The sequence below is a fragment of the Arachis hypogaea genome, chromosome 16, assembly GCF_003086295.3.
Source record: "Arachis hypogaea cultivar Tifrunner chromosome 16, arahy.Tifrunner.gnm2.J5K5, whole genome shotgun sequence".
NCBI lineage: Eukaryota > Viridiplantae > Streptophyta > Magnoliopsida > Fabales > Fabaceae > Arachis > Arachis hypogaea.
The window spans coordinates 138,075,472-138,096,822 of NC_092051.1; the positions used below are offsets into that span (position 1 = coordinate 138,075,472).

Consider the following 21,351-nt stretch of genomic DNA (forward strand, 5'->3'; position numbering starts at 1 on the left):
TTTGGAGGTGCAAGTGGAGTGAATAATGTTCAAATGCCACAACAACTTCCTGAGTTTTCTCGAGATGCTAATGTGGGTTCAATATCGAATGCTTCCAATTTGGTGGCAGCATTTCGTCAACATGTAGAAGAAAGTCATCATGATTTGGTCAATCTAAAAATCCAAAAAGTTACCAAAATTTTAAATCCCTTGATGGCTGATCATGAGATGAAGTTCGATCGTCTTGCGAGGCAAGTCAAACGGATTGCGCGAATTGTGGATTATGATGAAGGAGAAAGGCAAAATGCAAGAGGAACCAATGAGGATTTTGAAAATTTGTTTCAAAATGAAAATGATCTTAGGGGAAGAGAAAATGCTTAGTTAATTCCTCGTGGCCAAAATGCTGATGACGTATTGGCTTGATTACATGCTAATCAAGTCGGTGAACATTACCAGGTCACAAGAATTGTGGAATATGTCCTCAATAGGGTTGGATTTAATATAGGATTTGTGAATCGACCCCATTTTGTGTCAGCCTTCCCTCATAATGTTCAAATCGCTAAAGTGCCAAGAGGGGTGAAAAATCCCAAGATAGTTACAAAGTTTGCTGGAGAGGTTGGGGAGTCTACTACTGAACACGTTGCTCGATATTTGGTTGAGATTGGAAATTTGGCTAATGATGAAAATTTGAAAATGAAGTTTTTTCCTTCATCATTAACAAAAAATGCTTTCACTTGGTTTTCGAATCTTAGACCAAATTCAATAACAACATGGGCTCAGTTAGAGAATGCTTTTCATGCCCAATTTTACCGGGGGGAACTGAATATAGCAGTTACTGATTTAGTGCCTTTGAAACGTGAAGATGGTGAGACCATCGATGATTACATGATTTGTTTCAAAAATGCTAGGAGTAGGTGCTATGTATCTCTTCCTGAAAGCGAAGTGGTAAAGATAGCAATTATAGGATTAGGATTTTATATGCATCGAAAGTTGCTTAATGTTCATCATATACCTGACTTGGCTCATTTGGCTAAAAGAGTTCGTCAGGTTGAAATTCTAAAGAAAGAAAAAGAGAAATATAAGAATGATGAAAGGAAGTTGAAAAGTAAATCCTTCTCTTGAAAGGAGGAGGTTTCTTATGTGGCAATAGATTCCTTTGATGAGGAGTTCGATTTAGAAGTAGAAGTTGATTTGGCTGAACTTAAGAAAGGTCCACCTTATGTTTGTTCCTTACTTAGGAAAATCTCGAATAGTGAAAAGTCGAGTGATTTAAAACAGAAAAGTGGGAAAAGATATAGTTTTGATATTTCAAAATCGAATCAGATATTCGATGTGTTGCTTAAAGATAAACAGTTAATTTTACCCGAGGGTGGAACTTTGCTTTCGGTAAAAGATTTAAAAGGAAAACCTTATTGTAAGTTTCATCAAGAAACTAGTCATTCGACTAATAACTGTATCCGTTTCAGGGATTTGATACAAGAAGCCATCATGAAAGGGCGATTGAAATTCGATGATGGAAAGAAAGAAATAAAGGTCGATTCTGATCCCTTTGATAGTGAAGCCAGTTCTTCTGAGCCATATTTTGGCGTGAATATGGTTGGGATGCCTTACAATTCGATGTGGCCCTAGGAAACTTTGAATCATATGTTTGATTTGTTTACCCTGAGGCAAGAGATGGGATGTTAGATTTTTTAGTTCAGCAAAAACTGAATGATCGGGACGTATCTCTGTGTCCTCGATGCAATGTAGTTTTTGATGCTGAAGCTGCTGCCATTTTCGAGAAGGAAAGGATGAAAAAGGAATTGGCACTTAAAGAAGAGCAAGGCCGCCAAAAACATCCTATTCAACGAATAGAGGGACAAAGTTCTGGTGGCCCTCAAAGGAATGTTGTTGTGCCTATGAGTCGTTTTCAATCTCTAAGTGTACAGTGGATTCGCAATTGTCAAGAGTTTCAGAACAGGGATGCTTATTACAAGCGTAATCCATAATGGGGTCATAGAGGTCCTCCTCGAGGTCGATATCCTTGCTTCCATGGTCGAGCCTGGGGGGTACCAAAGGGGTAGAGGGAGAAGGGTACGCCGAATGTCCAAGAATTCTCAAGATGACAAGACTAAGGGGGCAACCCCTTCTGTGCATTCTCGAGTAGTGTTTCCAATCGATGGTGAGACTTGTCCAAAAGGTATTCCTTCTCCAGTGAAGTTGGATAATGGTAAAGCTGTGTTTGTCGCATCCAGGGATGATAAAGACAAGGTTGCTGATCCGGATGAGGAGTACTTCGAAAAAGGTGAAGACGAGATGGTCAATACTATTTCAATCATCCCAACTGAGTATTTGGGGGGAATATGAAGGTAATCCAGTGGAAGATTATGATATTGATGATGAAGAAGCCTTTTCATTCATTCGATATGAGGATGAACATGGGTACTTTCAAAGGCCTTCTGAAAAGCAGAAGTCTCATTTGCACTCGTTGCACATTACAGCAGTCATGAGTGGGATCAAGATAAATAAAGTTTTGATTGATGGAGGAGTGGCAATAAGCCTCTTGCCAGAAAGGATATTGATGAAGGTAGGAAAATATCTTGATGACTTAATCCCCACCAACATCTCTGTGATAGATTACAGTGGAGTTTCAACTCCTGCAAAGGGTCTAGTAATGCTTGGGGTGAAAGATGGATCATCTGATAGAAACATTGTCTTTGTTGTGGTGTCTTCGAAGGCCAGTTATATTGCCTTGTTGGGACGTGATTGGATTCATAGAGTTGGGACAGTGTAATCTACTGTGCATCAAAGCGTTCTTTTGTGGACAAAAGAGGGAAAACCTGAAATAGTTAGGGCTGATTCAAGTTTGTATGTTAAATAGTTACTTGTTGATTTCAGAGTATATAGTCCTAAACTGAAGCCTTTGCAGGTCGACAGGGTGCTTAATTCTTTCAACTGTAAGAGTTTTTATTTGACTTCGGAAGGATTAAATGTGAAGCTTCGCCATTCGCAACCTTAGTTTTTAATTCTTTCAACTACATAATTTATACGCTTTTTGACATTGTTTTTAATATGTTTTTAGTAGGATCTAGTTACTTTTAGGGATGTTTTCATTAGTTTTTATGTTAAATTCACATTTCTGGACTTTACTATGAGTTTGTGTATTTTTCTGTGATTTCAGGTATTTTCTGGCTGAAATTGAGGGACTTGAGAAGAAATCAGATTCAGAGGTTGAAGAAGGACTGCTGATGCTGTTGGATTCTGACCTCCCTGCACTCAAAGTGAATTTTCTGGAGCTACAGACCTCGAAATGGCGCGCTTCCAATTGCGTTGGAAAGTAGACATCCAGGGCTTTCCAGCAATATATAATATTCTATTCTTTGGCCAAGAATAAGCGACGTAAACTGGCGTTCAACGCCAGCTTTCTGCCCAAATCTGGCGTCCAGCGCCAGAAAAGGAGCCAAAACCAGAGTTGAACGCCCAAACTGGATCAAAACCTGGCGTTCAACTCCACAAATGGCCTCTGCACGTGCAACACTTAAAGCTCAGCCCAAGCACACACCAAGTGGGCCCCGGAAGTGGATTTATGCATCAATTACTTACTCATGTAAACCCTAGTAGCTAGTTTATTATAAATAGGACCTTTTACTATTGTATTAGACATCCTGGATTGCATTTTGATCCTGTGATCACGTTTTGGGGGCTGGCCATCTCGACCATGCCTGGACCTTTCACTTATGTATTTTTAACGGTAGAGTTTCTACACTCCATAGATTAAGGTGTGGAGCTCTGCTGTTCCTCAAAGATTAATGCAAAGTACTACTGTTTTCTATTCAATTCATCTTATTTCACTTCTAAGATATTCATTCGTATTTCAATCTGAATGTGATGAACGTGACAATCATCATCATTCCCTATGAACGCGTGCCTGACAACCACTTCCGTTCTACATTAGATTGAATGAGTATCTCTTAGATCTCCTAACCAGAATCTTCGTGGCATAAGCTAGAATGATGGCGGCATTCAAGAGAATCCGGAAGGTCTAAACCTTGTCTGTGGTATTCCGAGTAGGATTCAATGATTGGATGACTGTGACAAGCTCCAAACTCGCGATTGCAGGGCGTTAGTGACAGACGCAAAAGGATAGTAAATCTTATTCCAGCATGATCGAGAACCGACAGATGAATAGCCGTGCCGTGATAGGGTGCGTTGACCATTTTCACTGAGAGGATAAGATGAAGCCATTGACAAGGGTGATGCCTCCAGACGATTAGCCGTGCCGTGACAGGGCATTGGATTATTTTCCCGAGAGATGACCGAAAGTAGCCGTTGACAATGGTGATGTATCACATAAAGCCAGCCATGGAAAGGAGTAAGACTGATTGGATGAAGATAGCAGGAAAGCAGAGGTTCAGAGGAACGAAAGCATCTCCATTCGCTTATCTGAAATTCCTACCAATGAATTACATAAGTATTTCTATCCCTATTTTATTATATTAAATTCGAAAACACCATTATCAATTTATATCTGCCTAACTGAGATTTGCAAGGTGACCATAGCTTGCTTCATACCAACAATCTCCGTGGGATTCGACCCTTACTCACGTAAGGTATTACTTGGACGACCCAGTGCACTTGCTGGTTAGTTACACGGAGTTGTGAACCATGGTCTTGGCATCATATTTTTGGCGCCATTTCTAGGGAAAGAAAGAGCAATGAACTTTACATAATTAAAGTGTAATCACGATTGCGCGTACCACTGGTCTTGATCGTTCTCTTGTAGAACATCGATTAGCTTTAAAATCAGGTGCTCGACTGGTAAAGCAAACGCCTCGGCAATTCGCTCATGAAATTAATCAAAAGATTAAAGAGGAGATTGAACGTTTGATTAAAGAGAAATTTATTCGAACTGCATGATATGTGGAGTGGGTTTCAAATATTGTCCCTGTGATGAAGAAAAATGGAAAATTAAGGGTATGCATTAATTTTCGATATTTGAATAATGCTACTCCGAAGGATGAGTATTTTATGCCCATAGCAGATATGTTAATCGATTCTGTTGCAAGTAATGAAATTTTAAGTTTTTTAGACAGTTATTCGGGATATAATCAGATCTTTATGGCAGAAGATGAGTATCCAAGACTGTTTTTCGATGCCCTAGGGCATTAGGGACATATGAGTGGGTGGTTATGCCGTTCGGCTTAAAAAATACTGGTGCTACATATCAACGCGGCATGAATGCTATTTTTCATGAATATATTAGAAATTGTATGAAAGTATATATTGATGACGTAATGGTTAAGTCGAATTCAGCAAACCAACATATTGACCATTTGAGGAAGGCGTTTAATACAATGCGGAAGAAAGGGTTAAAAACGAATCCTTTAAAGTGTGCATTCGGAGTGTCCGCAGGAAATTTCTTGGGATTTGTGGTTCACAAAAAGGGGATTGTTATCGATAAAAACAAGGCTGCAATTTTAGAGTTGGCCCCTCCGAAGTCTAAAAAAGAGGTATAATCATTTCTTGGTAAGGTGAATTACCTCAGAAGGTTTATATCGAACCTTTCAGGTCGAACTCGAGTATTTGCACCTTTGGTGAAACTTAAGAACGAAACACAGTTCGAATGGATAAAAGAACATCAAGAAGCTTTTGAGTCAATCAAAGTTTATTTGTCCAAAACCCTAGTAATGGCAAGTGTTTGTCCTCATGAGCCTTTAAAGTTATATATTGCAGCATCCATAGATAAAATTGGGTGTATGTTGGTCCAGGATGATGAAGATGGAAATGAACGAGCTATCTACTACCTTAGTTGAGTATTAACTGATATTGAGACAATGTACTCACCTATTGAAAAGTTGTGTTTTTCTCTCTATTATGCTTGCACGAAGCTAAAGTGTTATATGGTTGCTAAACTTGTGAAAGTTGTCACCCGGACTGACTTAGTTAAGTATATGTTGTCTTATCCTGTGCTCAGAGGACGGTTAGGGAAATGGATGTTAGCCTTGATAGAATTCGATTTGCAATACGTTCTAACCAAAGATATGAAAGGTCAGGTTATTGCAAATTTTCAAGTAGATCATTCGAATAATCATAATAACCAAGGGGCAAACATAATCGATGTATTAGTTGATTATTGAAAGTTATATTTTGATGGTTCGAAACATAAAGATGGTACTGGAGTAGGAATTTTAATTATTTTATCGGAAGGTGTTCCATCGGAGTTTCTTTTTGAGTTAAAATACTCGTGTTCAAATAATGTGGCCGAATATGAGGCCTTAATATTGGGCCTCGAAATTTTGATTGAAAAAGGGGCTATAGATATTCAAAATTTTGGGGATTCTCAGTTAGTTTTGAAACAGTTATAAAAAGAATTCAAGTGCAATAATGAGAAATTACAAAAGTATCTACTGATGGCATGGGAACTGTTAGCGTCTTTTCAAAAAGTGTCATTGATTCATATTCCAAGGATTCGAAACAAAATTGCTAATGAGTTGGCCCAAATTGCGTCGAGATACAGAGTATTCCCAGAGACGTTAGGAATGTTGGCAAGGGTTTGTCAGATTTTAGTACCTCTTAATGAAAGAGAGGCCTTGGTTTTGGATGAACGGGAAGATGATAATTGGAGAAAGCCAATTGCTAAATATTTAAAAGATCCTAATATTCGAGTTGACAGGAAAGTAAAGCTGAAAGTGATGAATTTTGTGTTAATGGCTGATGATTTATATAGGAAAGGCATCGATGGAGAACTCTCTAGATGTTGAAGTCAATCAGAGAAAGATATTACTCTGGGAGAGGTTTATAGAGGTATATGTGGTGCCCATCAGGTTGGAATGAAAATGAAATGGACACTTTGTCGTAATCATGTTTATTGGACTTTTCTAATTAAGGATTTCATCGATTATTCGAAAGCATGCCAAGAATGTCAACGCATTGGAGTGATACAACAGATCCCAACATCTGAATTACATTCAATTATTAAACCATGGCCTTTTTGAGGATGGGCTTTAGATTTGATTGGAATGATACATCCTCCTTCGTCGAAGAATCATAAGTTTATTCTGGTGGCAATTGATTATTTCACTAAATGGGTTGAAGCTGTTCCTTTAAAAGAGGTTGGGCAAAGTGAGGTGATAGACTTCATTGAGGAACATATAATCTATCGATTCAAAATTTCCCAAACTTTGAGTATTGATCAAGGAACTACATTTACTGGCCAGCGAATTAAGAATTTTGCGACCTCAAGAAACATTAACATGGTTACTTCAAATCCATATTATGCACAAGCTAATGGGTAAGTCAAGGCAGCAAATAAAATATTGATCAAATTGATTAAGAAGCAAATTGGTAGTAAACCTCGAACTTGGCATGAAACTTTGAGCCAAGTGCTATGGGCTTATCAAAACTCACAAAGAGGTTCAACAGGTACTTCCCCTTATAAATTAGTGTACGGTCATGATGCAGTTTTGCCAATAGAGATTAATCTTAACACGTTAAGAATATTAAAGCAAAACGATTTACCAGACGATGATTATTGGAATGCGATGTATGATGAGTTGGATGATTTGGACTCAGAACGTGTTTTAGCACTTGAAAATATGATTCGACAGAAAAAAACATTGCTCGAAGTTATAATTGTTGAATAAAAGAGAAGTGGTTCAATATAGGAGAGTTAGTATTAAAAGTTGTGTTGCCGATTGACAAGAAGTCGAGATTTCTTGGCAAATAGTCCCATAATTGGGAAGGGTCTTTTCAAGTGGTTGATTCGTATTCTAGGAATGCATATCGAATTAAAGACATTAATTCTGGAAATGTGGTTAAGTTGATAAATGAGAGATACTTGACACGCTATTGATGCATGGGGAATCAAAACTAAAACTATAAATATATATAAAAAAAGTCATTATACATGATAAGATTTTCAGATAGATGGAATGAAAGGTTCCAAAAGTTTTTCGAGTTCGGAATACAGTTGAACCCTTTCACTGTCTAAAGCAAAAAACGCCTCGACTTTTATTGAGTTGTTTATTGAGTTCTTTCTATTTAGCCTCTACAGTACAAAGTTTCTTGAAAATTTTTTGTTGTTTATGTTGAATTGCGGCCAAGGGTTCAGCTAAGCCTGTTTTTCTTTTTCGAATTTTAGCTGGCTTTTGTTCGATTTGGGCTAGTTCTATTTTGAGCTCTTCTTCTTGCTTGTCATAAAAGGCTCAAGCATTGAGGGCTTAAGAAACCCTTAAATCATACTGTTTCCATGATTCTTTCATTGGTTGAAGAGCTGCATTAACTTCTTCTGATTCGATTTCAATTCGGGCTACTTTCTCCTTGGCTGCCTGTAACTTATCTTGAATAGTGATGCAGCTATTCAAGATTTTTATAAACTTCTTGATTATAGAAGAAAATTAAGGAGGGACCTAAAATTCAAGAGAAGAGCTCAAAATATCAGAAAAAAGAGAATTCAAGCTTAATTGACTGATCCATTCGGTGGGGGTATATGTCAAGAGCCTCAGAAGAGTGTTTAACTACTGAAGTGTGCGTTGATTGAGTTCCGAAGGGAGGCTGGATGTTGAAGCATCTTCAAGGGTTGGATTTGAGATAGGCGCTTTATCTTCTTGTGCAATCTATGTTAGGAATGCTACAAGTTTAGCCAGCTCAGCATCAGGAGGATTAGAAGTGATTTTAGGAATCTCATATGGTGGTTTGGGATCATGTGAAGAAGAGGGCTCAATAGTTCTTTCTGGGCTTAGGATTTTCTGAGGAGAAAGGACGTTTCCTGTGTCTGGAATAGGTGATTCGTGGCCTTGTGCAATAGGAGACCTGAGAAGGGAATCAATATTAATTGGAGAAGGAGGATTTTCAATGGGTTGACTTTGTGGTAGTGAAAGGTTTTCATGAGTTAAGTCAGCTAAGGATGGTGTGTCAATTATTGATGGCAGGATGATTTTTATGGGCTCAACAGAGATCACAGTTTAAGCAGAGGAGTGAGACTCTTATTGTTCTGGCCTTGGTTGATCCCTTGGTGTTTCAGATTCAGGAGTAAATGTAGAACTAGTGGTAGATTCAACAATTTTCTCAGCCTGAAATAAGAAAAAAATGTTTTACAGGTTAAGTTTTTTCGATTTATTAGGAAGATTCGAAATTAACATAAAACTACCTGGATGGATCTTCTTCGAATCAGATGAGGAAATGGAGCGTCTTCTGAGTCATCTTCCGAATCAGATTCTAGGGAAGGAGTGAAGATGTTTGTTTGTGTATGTTGCTCACTTTCATCAGAAAAACTTTCACTTGATGATTGAATCTGATAATGATCAAATAGTTCGGAATCAAGGTGTGTTTAAATAAATATGATAAAGAGAGGTTCAGAAAAGTTCGATCAAAAGTTTACCTTTTTGGAGGTTCTTGTAGGAATTTTTTGGATTTTCTTTTTTGGTTGTCTTTGTTATGATGCCACTTCGATCTTTCTTTTTGAAGCCCTTTTTGGCGAGCTTTCAGCAGTTGGGATAACCTTGATCTCCGAATTCTTGATCTCATCGAAAGTGCGACTGTATTGGGAGAAATATGTAGTCCACCACTCGAAAAAAGATTTGGTGATGTATGAGCTACGTTCGTAAAGAAGATGGTTGTAGTTGTCTCTGTGCTGTTGATTGGATGTGAGGCAGTAGTCAATCTCTTTCTTCGAAATGAATTCGATATGACAAAGGGGATGCTCATTCCGATGAGTAGGATCAGGAATGGCTTGAGAGAAACCCAATTGCCTGGCAACGTAATAAGGGGCATAAAGGGTTGCCTTAAATTACTCCCTTTTGTACTTAGGTAATCCAATCGGAATTACCTGACCAGCAAGCAAGTTTGCCCAGGTCTTATTGGTAATTTCATCTTCTTGATCATCAGTTGGGGAGAGAAGGTGTTCGAACCATAGGGGACCACAGCTTCGACGCAAGAATGGAGGAGGGAGAAAGTAGTCCAAAACAAGTCTTCAGGTGATTTGGCATCTTTGAAATTTGGTTGAAGAGGGGCCAAATGGAATCCCTTGATGTTTTGTTTTTCGGAAGCGTTGTTCCCATCTTTTTGCATGTATTTTTCAAATACAGCATTTAACCAGAGTTGAAGGAGCCAAAGAGGACCTCCTACACTGATCGAAGAGTTGGTTCAAAGGCAGTCAACCAAATGGCCAAGTTCTTCGAACAGATGTCCTAAAATTAACTTGGCCAAATTGAATCTGTAACCCTTATGTAAGAGAGAAGCCAAAGGAAGAAATTATTTCTGCATTTGGACACTTCTTGAGCATAAAACAATGGCATTTAACCAGTAGTATAAAAAGGCGACCTCATCAGTTATAGGATCGTCTTCTTGTCCCATGTTGTGAATAATAAAGGGTTGCCTTAAATTACTCCCTTTTGTACTCAGGTAATCCAATCAGAATTACCTGACTAGCAAGCAAGTTTGCCCAAGTCTTATTGGTAATTTCATCTTCTTGATCATCAGTTGGGGAGAGAAGGCATTCAAACCATATGGAACCACAGCTTCGACGCAAGAATAGAGGAGGGAGAAAGTAGTCCAAAACAGGTCTTCAGGTGATTTGGCATCTTTGAAATTTGGTTGAAGAGGGGTCAAACAGAATCCCTTGATGTGTTGTTTTTCGGAAGCGCTGTTCCCATCTTTTTGCATGTATTTTTCAAATACAGCATTTAACCAGAGTTGAAGGAGCCAAGAGAACCTCCTACATTGATCGAAGAGTTGGTTCAAAGGCAGTCAACCAAATGGCCAAGTTCTTCGAATAGATGTCCTAAAATTAACTTGGCCAAATTGAATCTGTAACCCTTATGTAAGAGAGAAGCCAAAGGAAGAAATTATTTCTGCATTTGGACACTTCTTGAGCAGAAAACAATGGCATTTAACCAGTAGTATAAAAAGGCGACATGTTCCTCATCAGTTATAGGATCGTCTTCTTGTCCCATGTTGTGAATAATAAAATCACTATAGGAATTCTTGTGGACTACTTTATAGTCCTGGTTTGGTTGCATATCGAAAGTCAGTTCAGGAGAATTTACTGGGAGACCAGTAATGGCAATCGCATCAAGCAAAGTGATACCCACCATTCCACAAGGAAGGTGAAAGTTATCTGTTGTTTTATTCCAAAAGGTTATAGTTGCACCAATCATCCAATGGTGAGTAGTAGGCGTGAAATGGAAAAGTCGGAGAAGGTCTTGAATACCAAGTGTTCTCCAAGCATCAGTTTTTTTTTTATTTGAGGTGCCTGTGCTAGGCTCGAAAGTCAGTCCCTCGAGGAGTAATTTTGGGATTATTTCTGAAAGATTTTTGAGGGTTGATGAAAGGAGTGATAAGGAGATTTTGTTTGATGAGCAAATCCTCTCCTTTGGCATTAAGGAAGAAACTAAGTCATTTGTTAGCTCGTTCTAAGGTTTGAATGGGGCCAATGAAGCAGTGAGTCTCATCGTCGATGGTGAAAGGGATGAGAATTCTTCTGTCATCAGGCTGAGATTGAGGGTCCTCAATGATTTCATCATTAATTTGATTGAATATTTGTAAAGTTTGTGGTGCTTGACTATGAGTTGCAGGTCTTTTGCCCTTATCTTGGGCAGTGGGGTGTTGCGAATTGAAGGAGAAGCCATTGTTCTGTAAAATGAAGAAACTGATGATGGTGAAGTTGCAAAGAAGTTGTACTGGGGATTCGGAGAGAAAAAGAGGTCAGGACTCAGGAGGATTAAAATCTGAAGGATGAAATGATGGTAAAAAATTTTTTCAATTTAATGAGTAAAGTTACTTTAGCCGTTTCAGAGAAGGAAGTTCAAAATTTGAAATTAAAGTAACTTTTTGGAGAAGGTGAAGTAGTGGAGAAAGAAGTTGAAAGATCATGGGAAACGTATTGGACAGATGTAAGGAGGAAAAGTGAAGCGAGTGTCATTTATGGTTACTTAATGCCTTGTGTTAATGGCATATTTAGGATTAAGTGCTTTCTCTCAAAATGATATCGAGAATAACACATTAATCATAGGGGGGCAATTTGTTGGTCGAAAATAATTTATTTCGAAGAAGGGAGTCATTCGAGAGTCAGTAGGTTGATCGATGAAGTAAACTGAAGACCTTAAGATCCGAGATTGTTTTTAGACGTTATATTGTCGAGCGAAAGGAACGGGAACAGTTACGCATATTTTCATAAACGTGGGAGTTACACTTCGATTTAATTGATTGGAGATGGCTATAAATAGGAGAAGGCTCAAAGGCATAGGGGTTGGAAATTTGCTTCAGAAATTACTCACGCACACTCACATCCCAGCGAATTTCTGAGTCTGCTTCGAGTCAAATTTCTGTAGGGTTCCTTCCACTTGTTTTGCTTTTCATTTACATTTTTTTGCAAATTTTATTTTTCTTGCAAATTTATCTTTCAAATAACATTTAACATTCTTGTCCAATTTACATTCCCAGTACTTTTATTTTTCGAATTCAAAGTCCTTTGATCTAATCGAAGGCATTTTACTGCTTTGTTTAAATTCAATGCAAATCATTTCAAATTCAGTCGATTTATTTTCAAAGTCTTTATTTATTATTTTCAGATTTCCTTAAGTTTATGTCCGATCGAAAGGTTTTTGATGCACTTTGAAAAACTGGTACTCGCAAGAAGGAGTAGGTTTCACTCCCAGACCATTAGATATCGAACCACCATCAATTTGCTAAAAATCGACAAGACAAAGTGTTAACGCTATGAGTGATCTAGCACAATCTCGGTCACACCTTAACTTATACATTCTCAGGCAATAACTACAAACTTACCATGGCGATGATTAGTAGCTGTCTGAGTGAATGGTTCAATTCACCCTCTTCTTCTTAAAGATTAAGGGCAATAACTACAAACTTACCATGGCGATGATTAGTAGCTAGTTTGAGAGGATGGTCAGTCTCATTGGGACTAAGGCACAACCCAAACTCCTACAGAAGATAGTAATAAAGAAATTTTCATAACGGGCACAAGCCTGACAGAGCAATGCCGCATGGAGGTAGAAGACCTATCGATCGTGAATTGCCTTTTTCGGAAAAGAAGCAATAATGGTATCTAGGAAATAAATATCAACTAACTATATGCCAGCAATCGCAGTAAGACACAGGATGTAAAGATTATCCAAAATGATTGGGTTAAAGCATATGTAGGTGGTTTTTTAAGTTCATTGTCAGAATCCAGGGCTCAATCTTAAACAGTGAAAACTATCAGATTGGAGTACGGTAGGGATAGAAGAAATTTCTAGTAGATTGGTAAAATGCATAGAAATAAAAAAGAACAACTTAATTTTTAGGATTTTGAAAAAAAGATAATGAGCTTAACAATGATAACTTTTATAACTTAATGTTTAGAATTTTAAAGAAATAAAGAACACAATTGTGTTAGGTTATTTAGCATTAACACTAAATTAACAGAAAATGAGAATATGATTAACATGGTACAATTTTTTAATTTAAAAAATTAAAATAATATAATTAAAATTTTGAGAACTTTTCTAATATATTTTATAATTTTTAGAGACTACTATAAAATTTAACTTAAAAAAAGAATAAGTAAATATAAAATTTGAACAAATTTGTCCATATATTTTTTGAATTTAAATCTTTTAAATTTTAATTTACTTTAGAAAATAAAGTGAGATATTTTATTATTGAATGATTTTTTTTTTATATTTTTTTTATTCTACCTATAAAATAAATAATAATAAATTAAATTTTATCCTCTAAAGTGAAATTCAAAATTTAATGTCTAAATTCGTATTTCCTTTGGTAGCAGATATACATAGATAAAACATGAATTTTGAACAAGATAAATATGTTTAGGAAAAAAAAGAGAAAAAACAGAAAGAAATAATATACTTGCAGAAAAAGAAACAAGATAAATTCGTTCCATGCGTAGTGATATGGTATATATACGATGTAGACAACATGTGTTGTACATATTGGTTTCTCGAGGAGGGGAAAACGATATGTTGCAAAATTATATATGAAACAAAAATACAAAATCCAAAAATATCTATAAAATATTATTTAGCTTTGATTTAAAACTTCAATTTTTTCTTATAAATATATCAAAAGAATCCAACTTTTTTAGAATACAAAATGATATCTTCATAAGTAATCTTGTTTGAAACATAAAAAAATAAAAAAATTCTTTCAACTACCGAATATTCTTTTATTTACTTCTAACTTTTTTGTTCAAAATAAAAAATAAAAAATCCATTTTTGCATTTGCACTTCCAATTTTCCATTATCATTTGCCATAAACTCCTAGCACGCTCCGATCCTCAAGCACGAAACATTCATTGAGATAACGAGAGAGAGAGAGAGAGAATCGCTAAAGCCACAATCCCTCCCGATTGGCAGAAAATAGAAAGTGCTGGAAAAAAAAAAAAGGAAAAGTGACAAGACAAAATTTCAATTTCAAACCCAAAGCATACGCCAAAACCAAGAGCTGAGACACGAACCCACGTAGAAATTAGGAAGTTAGAATAGAGTAGAATAGAAAGCAAGCAAGCAAGCTATCCCCAACACCAGAAAGAAATCCACAAGAAAGAAAGAAAGAAAGAAAAAAGGGGAAAAGGGAGGAGAAAATCAAACGGAGCCCAAGCCAAAGGAGAAAGAAATTCAGAGAGCCATAGAAAAAAAAAAAAAAAAAGGAAGACTGGCGTGTAAAGAAAGAATCGAGTGAGAGTAATCAAGAGAGGAAGATACTTGTGTTTCCCTTATGCAATGCATCAGAAGAAATCAGAGGTTCAGATCGGAAAAGAAAGCGTTGGCGTCTCTTCCGATTTCAATCCAACACCACCACTACATCACCCATCTTCAATTCACCAGAAACACCATAATCACCACCAAAGCTATCAAGTTTTCCCTCAATTAAGCAGCGCCACACACAACGAGAAAACTGCACCAACAACTGCAACCCAATCATCTGCACCCTACAAGAGACCGTTATTGACCCAAACCCCTTCTACCCTCTCCAAATCCCCAACCCTCCACCAATTCCCAACCACCCCACCCTCCCCTTTCAAGCACCACAACGCCGCCTTCTTCTCCGTCACTATCGCCGCCAGGAGCGCCGCCTACCGGATACTCCGCCGCCTCAAGCACCTCCGTTGCTTCCGCCTCCGCCGCCTTCGGCTCCGACTCCGCGCCGTCCTTCTCCTCTCGCTGCCCCTTTTCTACTTCCTTGTCTCCCACCCGACCCATTCCTTCCTCCTAGACTTCCTCTCCGCCTTCGCCTTCTCCGCCGCGCTCCTCCTCTCCCTCAACCTCGCTGTCCCCCGGCTGCCATCCATCCGCCTCCTCCTCGCCCGCTCCCTCCCCATCGGCCTCAAGGCCCCTTCCTCCCTCTGCAAGCCGGCGCCGACTCTCCCCGTCTTTTGGACCATCGGTTCCCACCAAAAGGTTGCTGCCTCCCCCGACTCTGCCGCCGCCACCACAACGTCCGGGTGCTGGGTGCAGGTCTACGGCAATGGCGACGTCTACGAGGGAGAGTTTCACAAGGGAAAGTGCTGTGGGAGTGGTGTTTATTATTACAGCATGAGTGGCCGGTATGAGGGGGATTGGATTGATGGCAAGTATGATGGGCATGGGGTGGAGACTTGGGCTAGGGGAAGCCGGTACCGGGGGCAGTACCGGCAAGGATTGCGGCACGGTTTTGGTGTGTATAGGTTCTACACTGGGGATGTATATGCTGGAGAGTGGTCTAATGGGCAGAGCCATGGGTGTGGGGTTCATACTTGTGAGGACGGAAGTAGGTATGTTGGGGAATTCAAGTGGGGCGTTAAGCATGGCCTTGGTCACTACCATTTCAGGTGAATTTTTCAAATTGCTTTAGTTGATTTGAGTTGTTTGATGCATTTAAATTTTGGATGGATTTGATATCTTTTGGGGTTGTTTTTAATGAATAGGTTTGCCAATTGGTGTTGCATCTTGAATAAAGTTTCATGTATTTGTGGTTGTTTACTTGTTTTAACATGCTGATGAAAATGGTTTGTTATTGGTGCTTCTAAGTAGTTGAGTATATGTGTATTTTGTTTTAGGGTGTTGCATCATCCATCTTTAGAGATTGATATCTTTGTGGTCTCTTACTCTTAACTTGCTTGTTGAATTGTTTGGTGTTGGAGCATCTGCTATGGGTTTGAAACAATGATTTGAATAACAGGGTGGTTAAGTTCGTGCTTACGTTCTCCTCTTGTCCTCTTGGTGTTGCTTTGTTAGGATTTTACCATCAAGAATGATTGTATCGTGATTACATGCCTATTTTATTTGTTGCATATGGAATTGATTACACAAATAGGGTTTATTTTGTGCCTTTTTTGCAGCTTCGAGTTGTCTAAAGTCGGTGCAACATGCAAAACGTTATACTTAAGTTTCATCAAAATACCATTATAGGGCTTTAAAAATACTGATTAGCCATTCTTTACACTAAAATGAAACAATTGTTTTGAGGATGTTCTTATAACAAGCGTAACCAAGGAAAGAACTAAGAAATTTATTTTTATTTGATTACACCAATCAGATCTACTCAGTTCAAAGCTGTAGATTTTGGATTTTTTTATTTTTATTTATTTTTTAATGTGGAGTAAGAGGTAAACATATCTACTAAAATGAAGGAATGGTGTCTGAAATTTTAAATATAAACTAAACTTGTACATGATTAATTTATTATATTCTCCGTGTTTATCTAATTAGAAGTATTTATACCCATTGTCTTTGCTTTCTCTTCACAAGAAAAATATGGAATTGGTTGTAAGACTTCACAATTGTTTTGTTCCCCTAGAAGCTTGATTTTGAAAATTTCTTTTCATCAGTAGAAGCAATAACTTACTTATTCTGAGAGGATAGTGTTTTTAAACTTCTTCTCATGATAACTTATCCAGATCTTTTTGGGATTTGTTTTGATTATGCTGTCACTATAAACTTTTATGTACCCTTTGGGTGTTTTTAGTCATACAAATACTTATTCGGTTCCAACTTTAGTGGCTCTTTATGCCTTTTTCCCTGTTTCAATCTAGTTTCAAAAACATAAGGCTATATTCTGTATGATATAATGAGTTCACCTTGGTACATACTCTGTTGAATATCTACTAAGACATCAACTGTTTTCTATCTTGAAAACTGACTATGTGAATCCAAGGTTCCTATAAACATAAATAAGCTCGGGAAGTCTCAACATAATTAAATTGCAAGTTGTAATCTAGACTAGCAGACTTGTAAGACTTTCTGTACTAAAAATTCAAGTTAAAAAAATATTTTCATAACTGGACACAATTGAATACTATATTTTTACTGTTTTAGTTAATATTCAACTATTTCAATGTTATCTGAAAACAAATTTAAGACATTACAAAAGTATATCTTAGTTCATGACTCAATTGTTCTATGATCTTATAATTTGTACATGTTATTATTCTGTAGTTCAGAAAAAATAAATATTGCATGATATAAACAAGTCAACTCAAGTATCCAATAAAACTGATCAAAATTTTACATTTTGGAAAAAAAAAAAAGAAAAGAAAAACTATGTAAGTTTGAATTTGTAATCTCTGTAGTATAATTAAGAGTTCACTGATTTTATTAGAGTTTAAAGTCGTAATAGTTTGACATAAAGCAAATTTGAGTGTGGGTTAACTTGTTTTTGAATTCTAGAATCCTAAACTAATTAAGAGTTTAACTTGAGAATTTGTGAATCACGGTTTGCTCCTAACGACCTAACCTCTTAGGCATATAGCAGTTGGTGGTGCTTATTTATGTAATGCAAGAATTCTTATTTCAGGTTTTGTTTATATGTCCTTGCATTAGGGACCCGTTCTTAATTGAATTATGTATGGAATTGTATGCACCTTATTCTTTCTTCACCATGAGAAGTTTTTTTTTTTTTTTTTTTGGTATTTTTGTTGGCTAATTAGAAATGGGGATACATATGCTGGTGAGTACTTTGCTGACAAGATGCACGGGTTTGGGGTATACCGTTTTGCAAATGGCCATCGATATGAAGGAGCCTGGCATGAAGGTCGAAGGCAAGGACTTGGAATGTATACATTTAGAAATGGTGAAACCCAGTCTGGTCACTGGCAAAATGGAGTCCTTGACATCCCCAGCACACATAACACTGCTTATCCAGTTTCTCCTGTGGCTGTCTATCATTCCAAAGTACTCAATGTGGTGCAGGTACGTGCTTGTTATTTATGGTTAATTTACATTAGCACTTGACCTGGTTTGGTTTTCTTTTTCATTTTCTGTTTTTATTTTCAGTTTTCATAATTTTTATGAAAGAAAAAGAGAAAACAGTGATAAGTGAAAAGAATAAAATTTTGTTTAATGTTTTAAAAATGGAAACAGACAATGGAAATACAAACTAAACAGGCTCTGAATGTTCTTTCTCCAGCATTAACACCATTGTGTTTTAATTCCTACTTCTGGGCTTTGTTTGTGAAAACTAGGAAGCAAGACGAGCAGCAGAGAAAGCATATGATGTGGCCAAGGTTGATGAAAGGGTGAACAGAGCAGTAGCGGCTGCTAATAGAGCGGCCAATGCAGCTAGAGTAGCCGCAGTCAAGGCTGTACAAATGCAAATGAATCATGTTAACAATGAAAGCTTCCGTATTCCTGTTGTGTAAGACTATCGAGTATCGACCGCTGCTTTTATGTTAGTAGAGAAGCTTGAGATTGTAGCAGAGGGTGGTGGCTGGGCTACATGGTTCATACAGCGCATCGCCCATTTGGATAAGCTCTTTGGCATAACGCGCTCTTTCATTTCAAATTTTGAACTTTTGATTGATTTGCTTCAGGAATCTTACCACCAGGTAGCTGGCTGAGAACAAGCAGATTTGTCGTCTATCAGCTACAGGTCATGTATAGAGGGAGAAGGGTGATGGTGTCCATACGGTAAAAGAACTATTTTATAAATATATTTTTTAATATTGTCCTCTTATACTACATTTTTGTAAATTTTATGTAGATGTAAAAATGCTGGTGTTGTAGGTGAAACCTCAAACCAGCTACTGTTGTATTGTGGCTTGGTTATATAACGAGATATCTTTTATTTTTCCCCCAAATTGAAGTAGTTTGTGATGTGTAGATCCCATTAACTGGTAAACAGTGTTGATATAATGATATCTATCATGAAAAAGATATGTGCGAGATAAATAGTTACATTTCTATTTAGAGAAAAAGATAAATAGGGATTTGATCTTTTGTCCCGTAGACTTTTTTGTTCCTCATTATTAAAAATATTTTTAAGTCTTCGACATTTTTAAAAGTTGGACATATATATATATATATATATTCTTCGGTTTATATGGATCCGTTAGATCCAGCAAGCAAAAAGTCTGATGTGGCTTTTGTGTCTGATGTGGCTTTTGTTGTGCTGACCTGACTGTTATGGATATATATAAGGGAGAGTTTTCAAAATGGAACACATTAATCCATTTTCTTCAAAATAAAATGGACATATAAATTCTTGATTGTCGCCGGTCCGATGCGCAACTTATTTTCCTTAAGCGATGTAAGTTGATCGAAACAAAATGAATGGCCTTTTGCCTTGGAGGGCTTTGTAAGCTGCAATGGACCGAGAGAAACACCATAAAGACTATGAGCATCATACTCCAGAACACAATTATAGTGGACTATTGCACTTGTGACTATTGTTTTGTAGCTAATTGGAACCTGTGTTCTTGCGGTGTTTATCTTATATGGAGGATTGTCTCATAGCGTTTTGGTGATGTTCTTGCAATCCAATCAGCATATCCATCCAGATCCTGTACCACTTGGGCATATCTTTCCTTTAGAAATCTTGCACTTTCTAGAGCAGAAATTAAAAGCTTCATTCATATCAATTCATAGCCTGTCTACAGGAACGAGATCATGGAAGCGTCGAAAAATTTTGTGGCTATTGTTTTGTAGCCGATTGGAACCTGTGTTCCTTTATAATGAATTTTGAATCTTTGATTTAGAAATTAGGTTGACATAAGGTCTTTTCTCGCTTTTTGCCTTCTTCAAGGAACCTTTTTTTTATTTTTTTTCTTTTTTTAATTTCAGCTAATTAATTAGTTCTTGGAATTAATTTGTGTTAGTTGAATTTAATGTTCTTTGACCGTCAGAAAATTTTGGTATGGTTTGCTAATTTTATGGTATGTTATTGTAGCTTGTTTTAAATTAGGAACAAATTTTGTGAAGAGCATTGTTGTGGAGCACATTGAATAAATTTTTAGCTAATTAATTAATTCTTGCAATTAGTGAATGTGTTTCGTGTTAGTTAAATTTGATGTTGTTGTGTCATGAATTATTCAGGATTCAAGAGATTGTTTATGGTGAATGGACTATAATCACTGTTTTGATGTATTCTGATTTAACAGATTCAATATTGCTATCTATTTGTTTTGTTTTGATTTGGTAAGAATGTGTTAAGAGGAATTAGTTTGTTAGTTAATTAGTTATTTAATTGGCACTCTTCGGTTAGAGATATTTTCTGGTTTTCTTCTTTTTTGTGTGCTACATATATTTGGGGGTTGCTCATTGTAAAGTGGTGACAGTGTGACATGCACTATTAATCAATAATGATATCAGTCTTTTTTTACAAGTCTAGAGTTCAATTTCTCTCTGTTCTGGTTCTGCATAATCAAGTCTAGTTCATGATCTTTTTATGATCATACCAAATCTTAATACAAAGTTTTTATGGTATCTAGAGCCTCTCACTTGTGTTCTTGATTCTCATTTTCTGCATAAGTTTTTGATTAATTCTCTGTTCTTTTTTTTTTCTTCTTCTATCATGTCAATCACCTTATTAGATCCATTTACCACTAAACTTTCAATTTGTTCAATTTCGGATAAATTGGTGGATAATAATTTCAATACCTAGAGACACCAGGTTTTTCTTATAATTCAAAGTCTCGACCTTGTAGATCACCTGTACCAATCCAAGATTCCTATGCAATTTGAAGATGCTGCCAAGAAAACAAAGGTGGAAACCACTGAATCCAAGAATTGTATCATGAAATCACTTATCCCAAAAGTTTAAGTTGATAAGAGAAAGTAACATTAATGGTTATAATTCTAACACTCTCCCTCAAGTAAAAGTCTATGTTTGGGTTTACTTGATTTTTGTATAGACATTTTTTTTTCTTTTTTATTTGTCTTATGTTATTTTTTAACTTTTGGGTTCACCAAGAATCGAACTCTAAACTTTTCAAAAATAGAACTTTGATACCATGAAAACTTTGTATTAAGCTTTGGTATGATCAGAGAAAGATTATGGACTAGACTTGATTATGCAGGGAGTGTTAGAGATATAACCATTAGTATTACTTTTTTCTATTAGTTTAAATTTTTGGGATAAGTAGTTTCATGATATGGTATCAGAGCTCTATGTCCAGA

The 21,351-nt window shown here is 36.8% G+C and overlaps 2 protein-coding genes across 2 annotated transcripts; both read left to right on the top strand.

Annotated features, from left to right (window-relative positions):
- Positions 1-6,977: 6,977 nt before the first annotated feature.
- LOC112757670 (uncharacterized) lies at positions 6,978-7,601 on the top strand. Its single transcript, XM_025806224.1, has 2 exons — positions 6,978-7,249; positions 7,370-7,601. The coding sequence occupies exons 1-2, from the start codon at positions 6,978-6,980 to the stop codon at positions 7,599-7,601; spliced, it is 504 nt and encodes a 167-aa protein (XP_025662009.1).
- Positions 7,602-13,937: 6,336 nt separating this feature from the next.
- Positions 13,938-19,034, top strand: LOC112755224 (uncharacterized). Its single transcript, XM_072221289.1, has 3 exons — positions 13,938-15,788; positions 17,886-18,147; positions 18,420-19,034. Exons 1-3 carry the CDS (start codon positions 14,701-14,703, stop codon positions 18,594-18,596), a joined length of 1,527 nt encoding a protein of 508 aa, XP_072077390.1. The 5' UTR covers positions 13,938-14,700; the 3' UTR covers positions 18,597-19,034.
- Positions 19,035-21,351: the final 2,317 nt, after the last annotated feature.

Coding starts and splice junctions, on each gene's coding strand:
- LOC112755224 (XM_072221289.1), top strand. CDS start 14,701: ATGCATCAGAAGAAATCAGAGGTTCAGATCGGAAAAGAAAGCGTTGGC. Junction 15,789..17,885: donor CTTGGTCACTACCATTTCAG/GTGAATTTTTCA, acceptor TTGGCTAATTAG/AAATGGGGATACATATGCTG. Junction 18,148..18,419: donor AAGTACTCAATGTGGTGCAG/GTACGTGCTTGT, acceptor TGTGAAAACTAG/GAAGCAAGACGAGCAGCAGA.
- LOC112757670 (XM_025806224.1), top strand. CDS start 6,978: ATGATACATCCTCCTTCGTCGAAGAATCATAAGTTTATTCTGGTGGCA. Junction 7,250..7,369: donor TATTATGCACAAGCTAATGG/GTAAGTCAAGGC, acceptor AAACTCACAAAG/AGGTTCAACAGGTACTTCCC.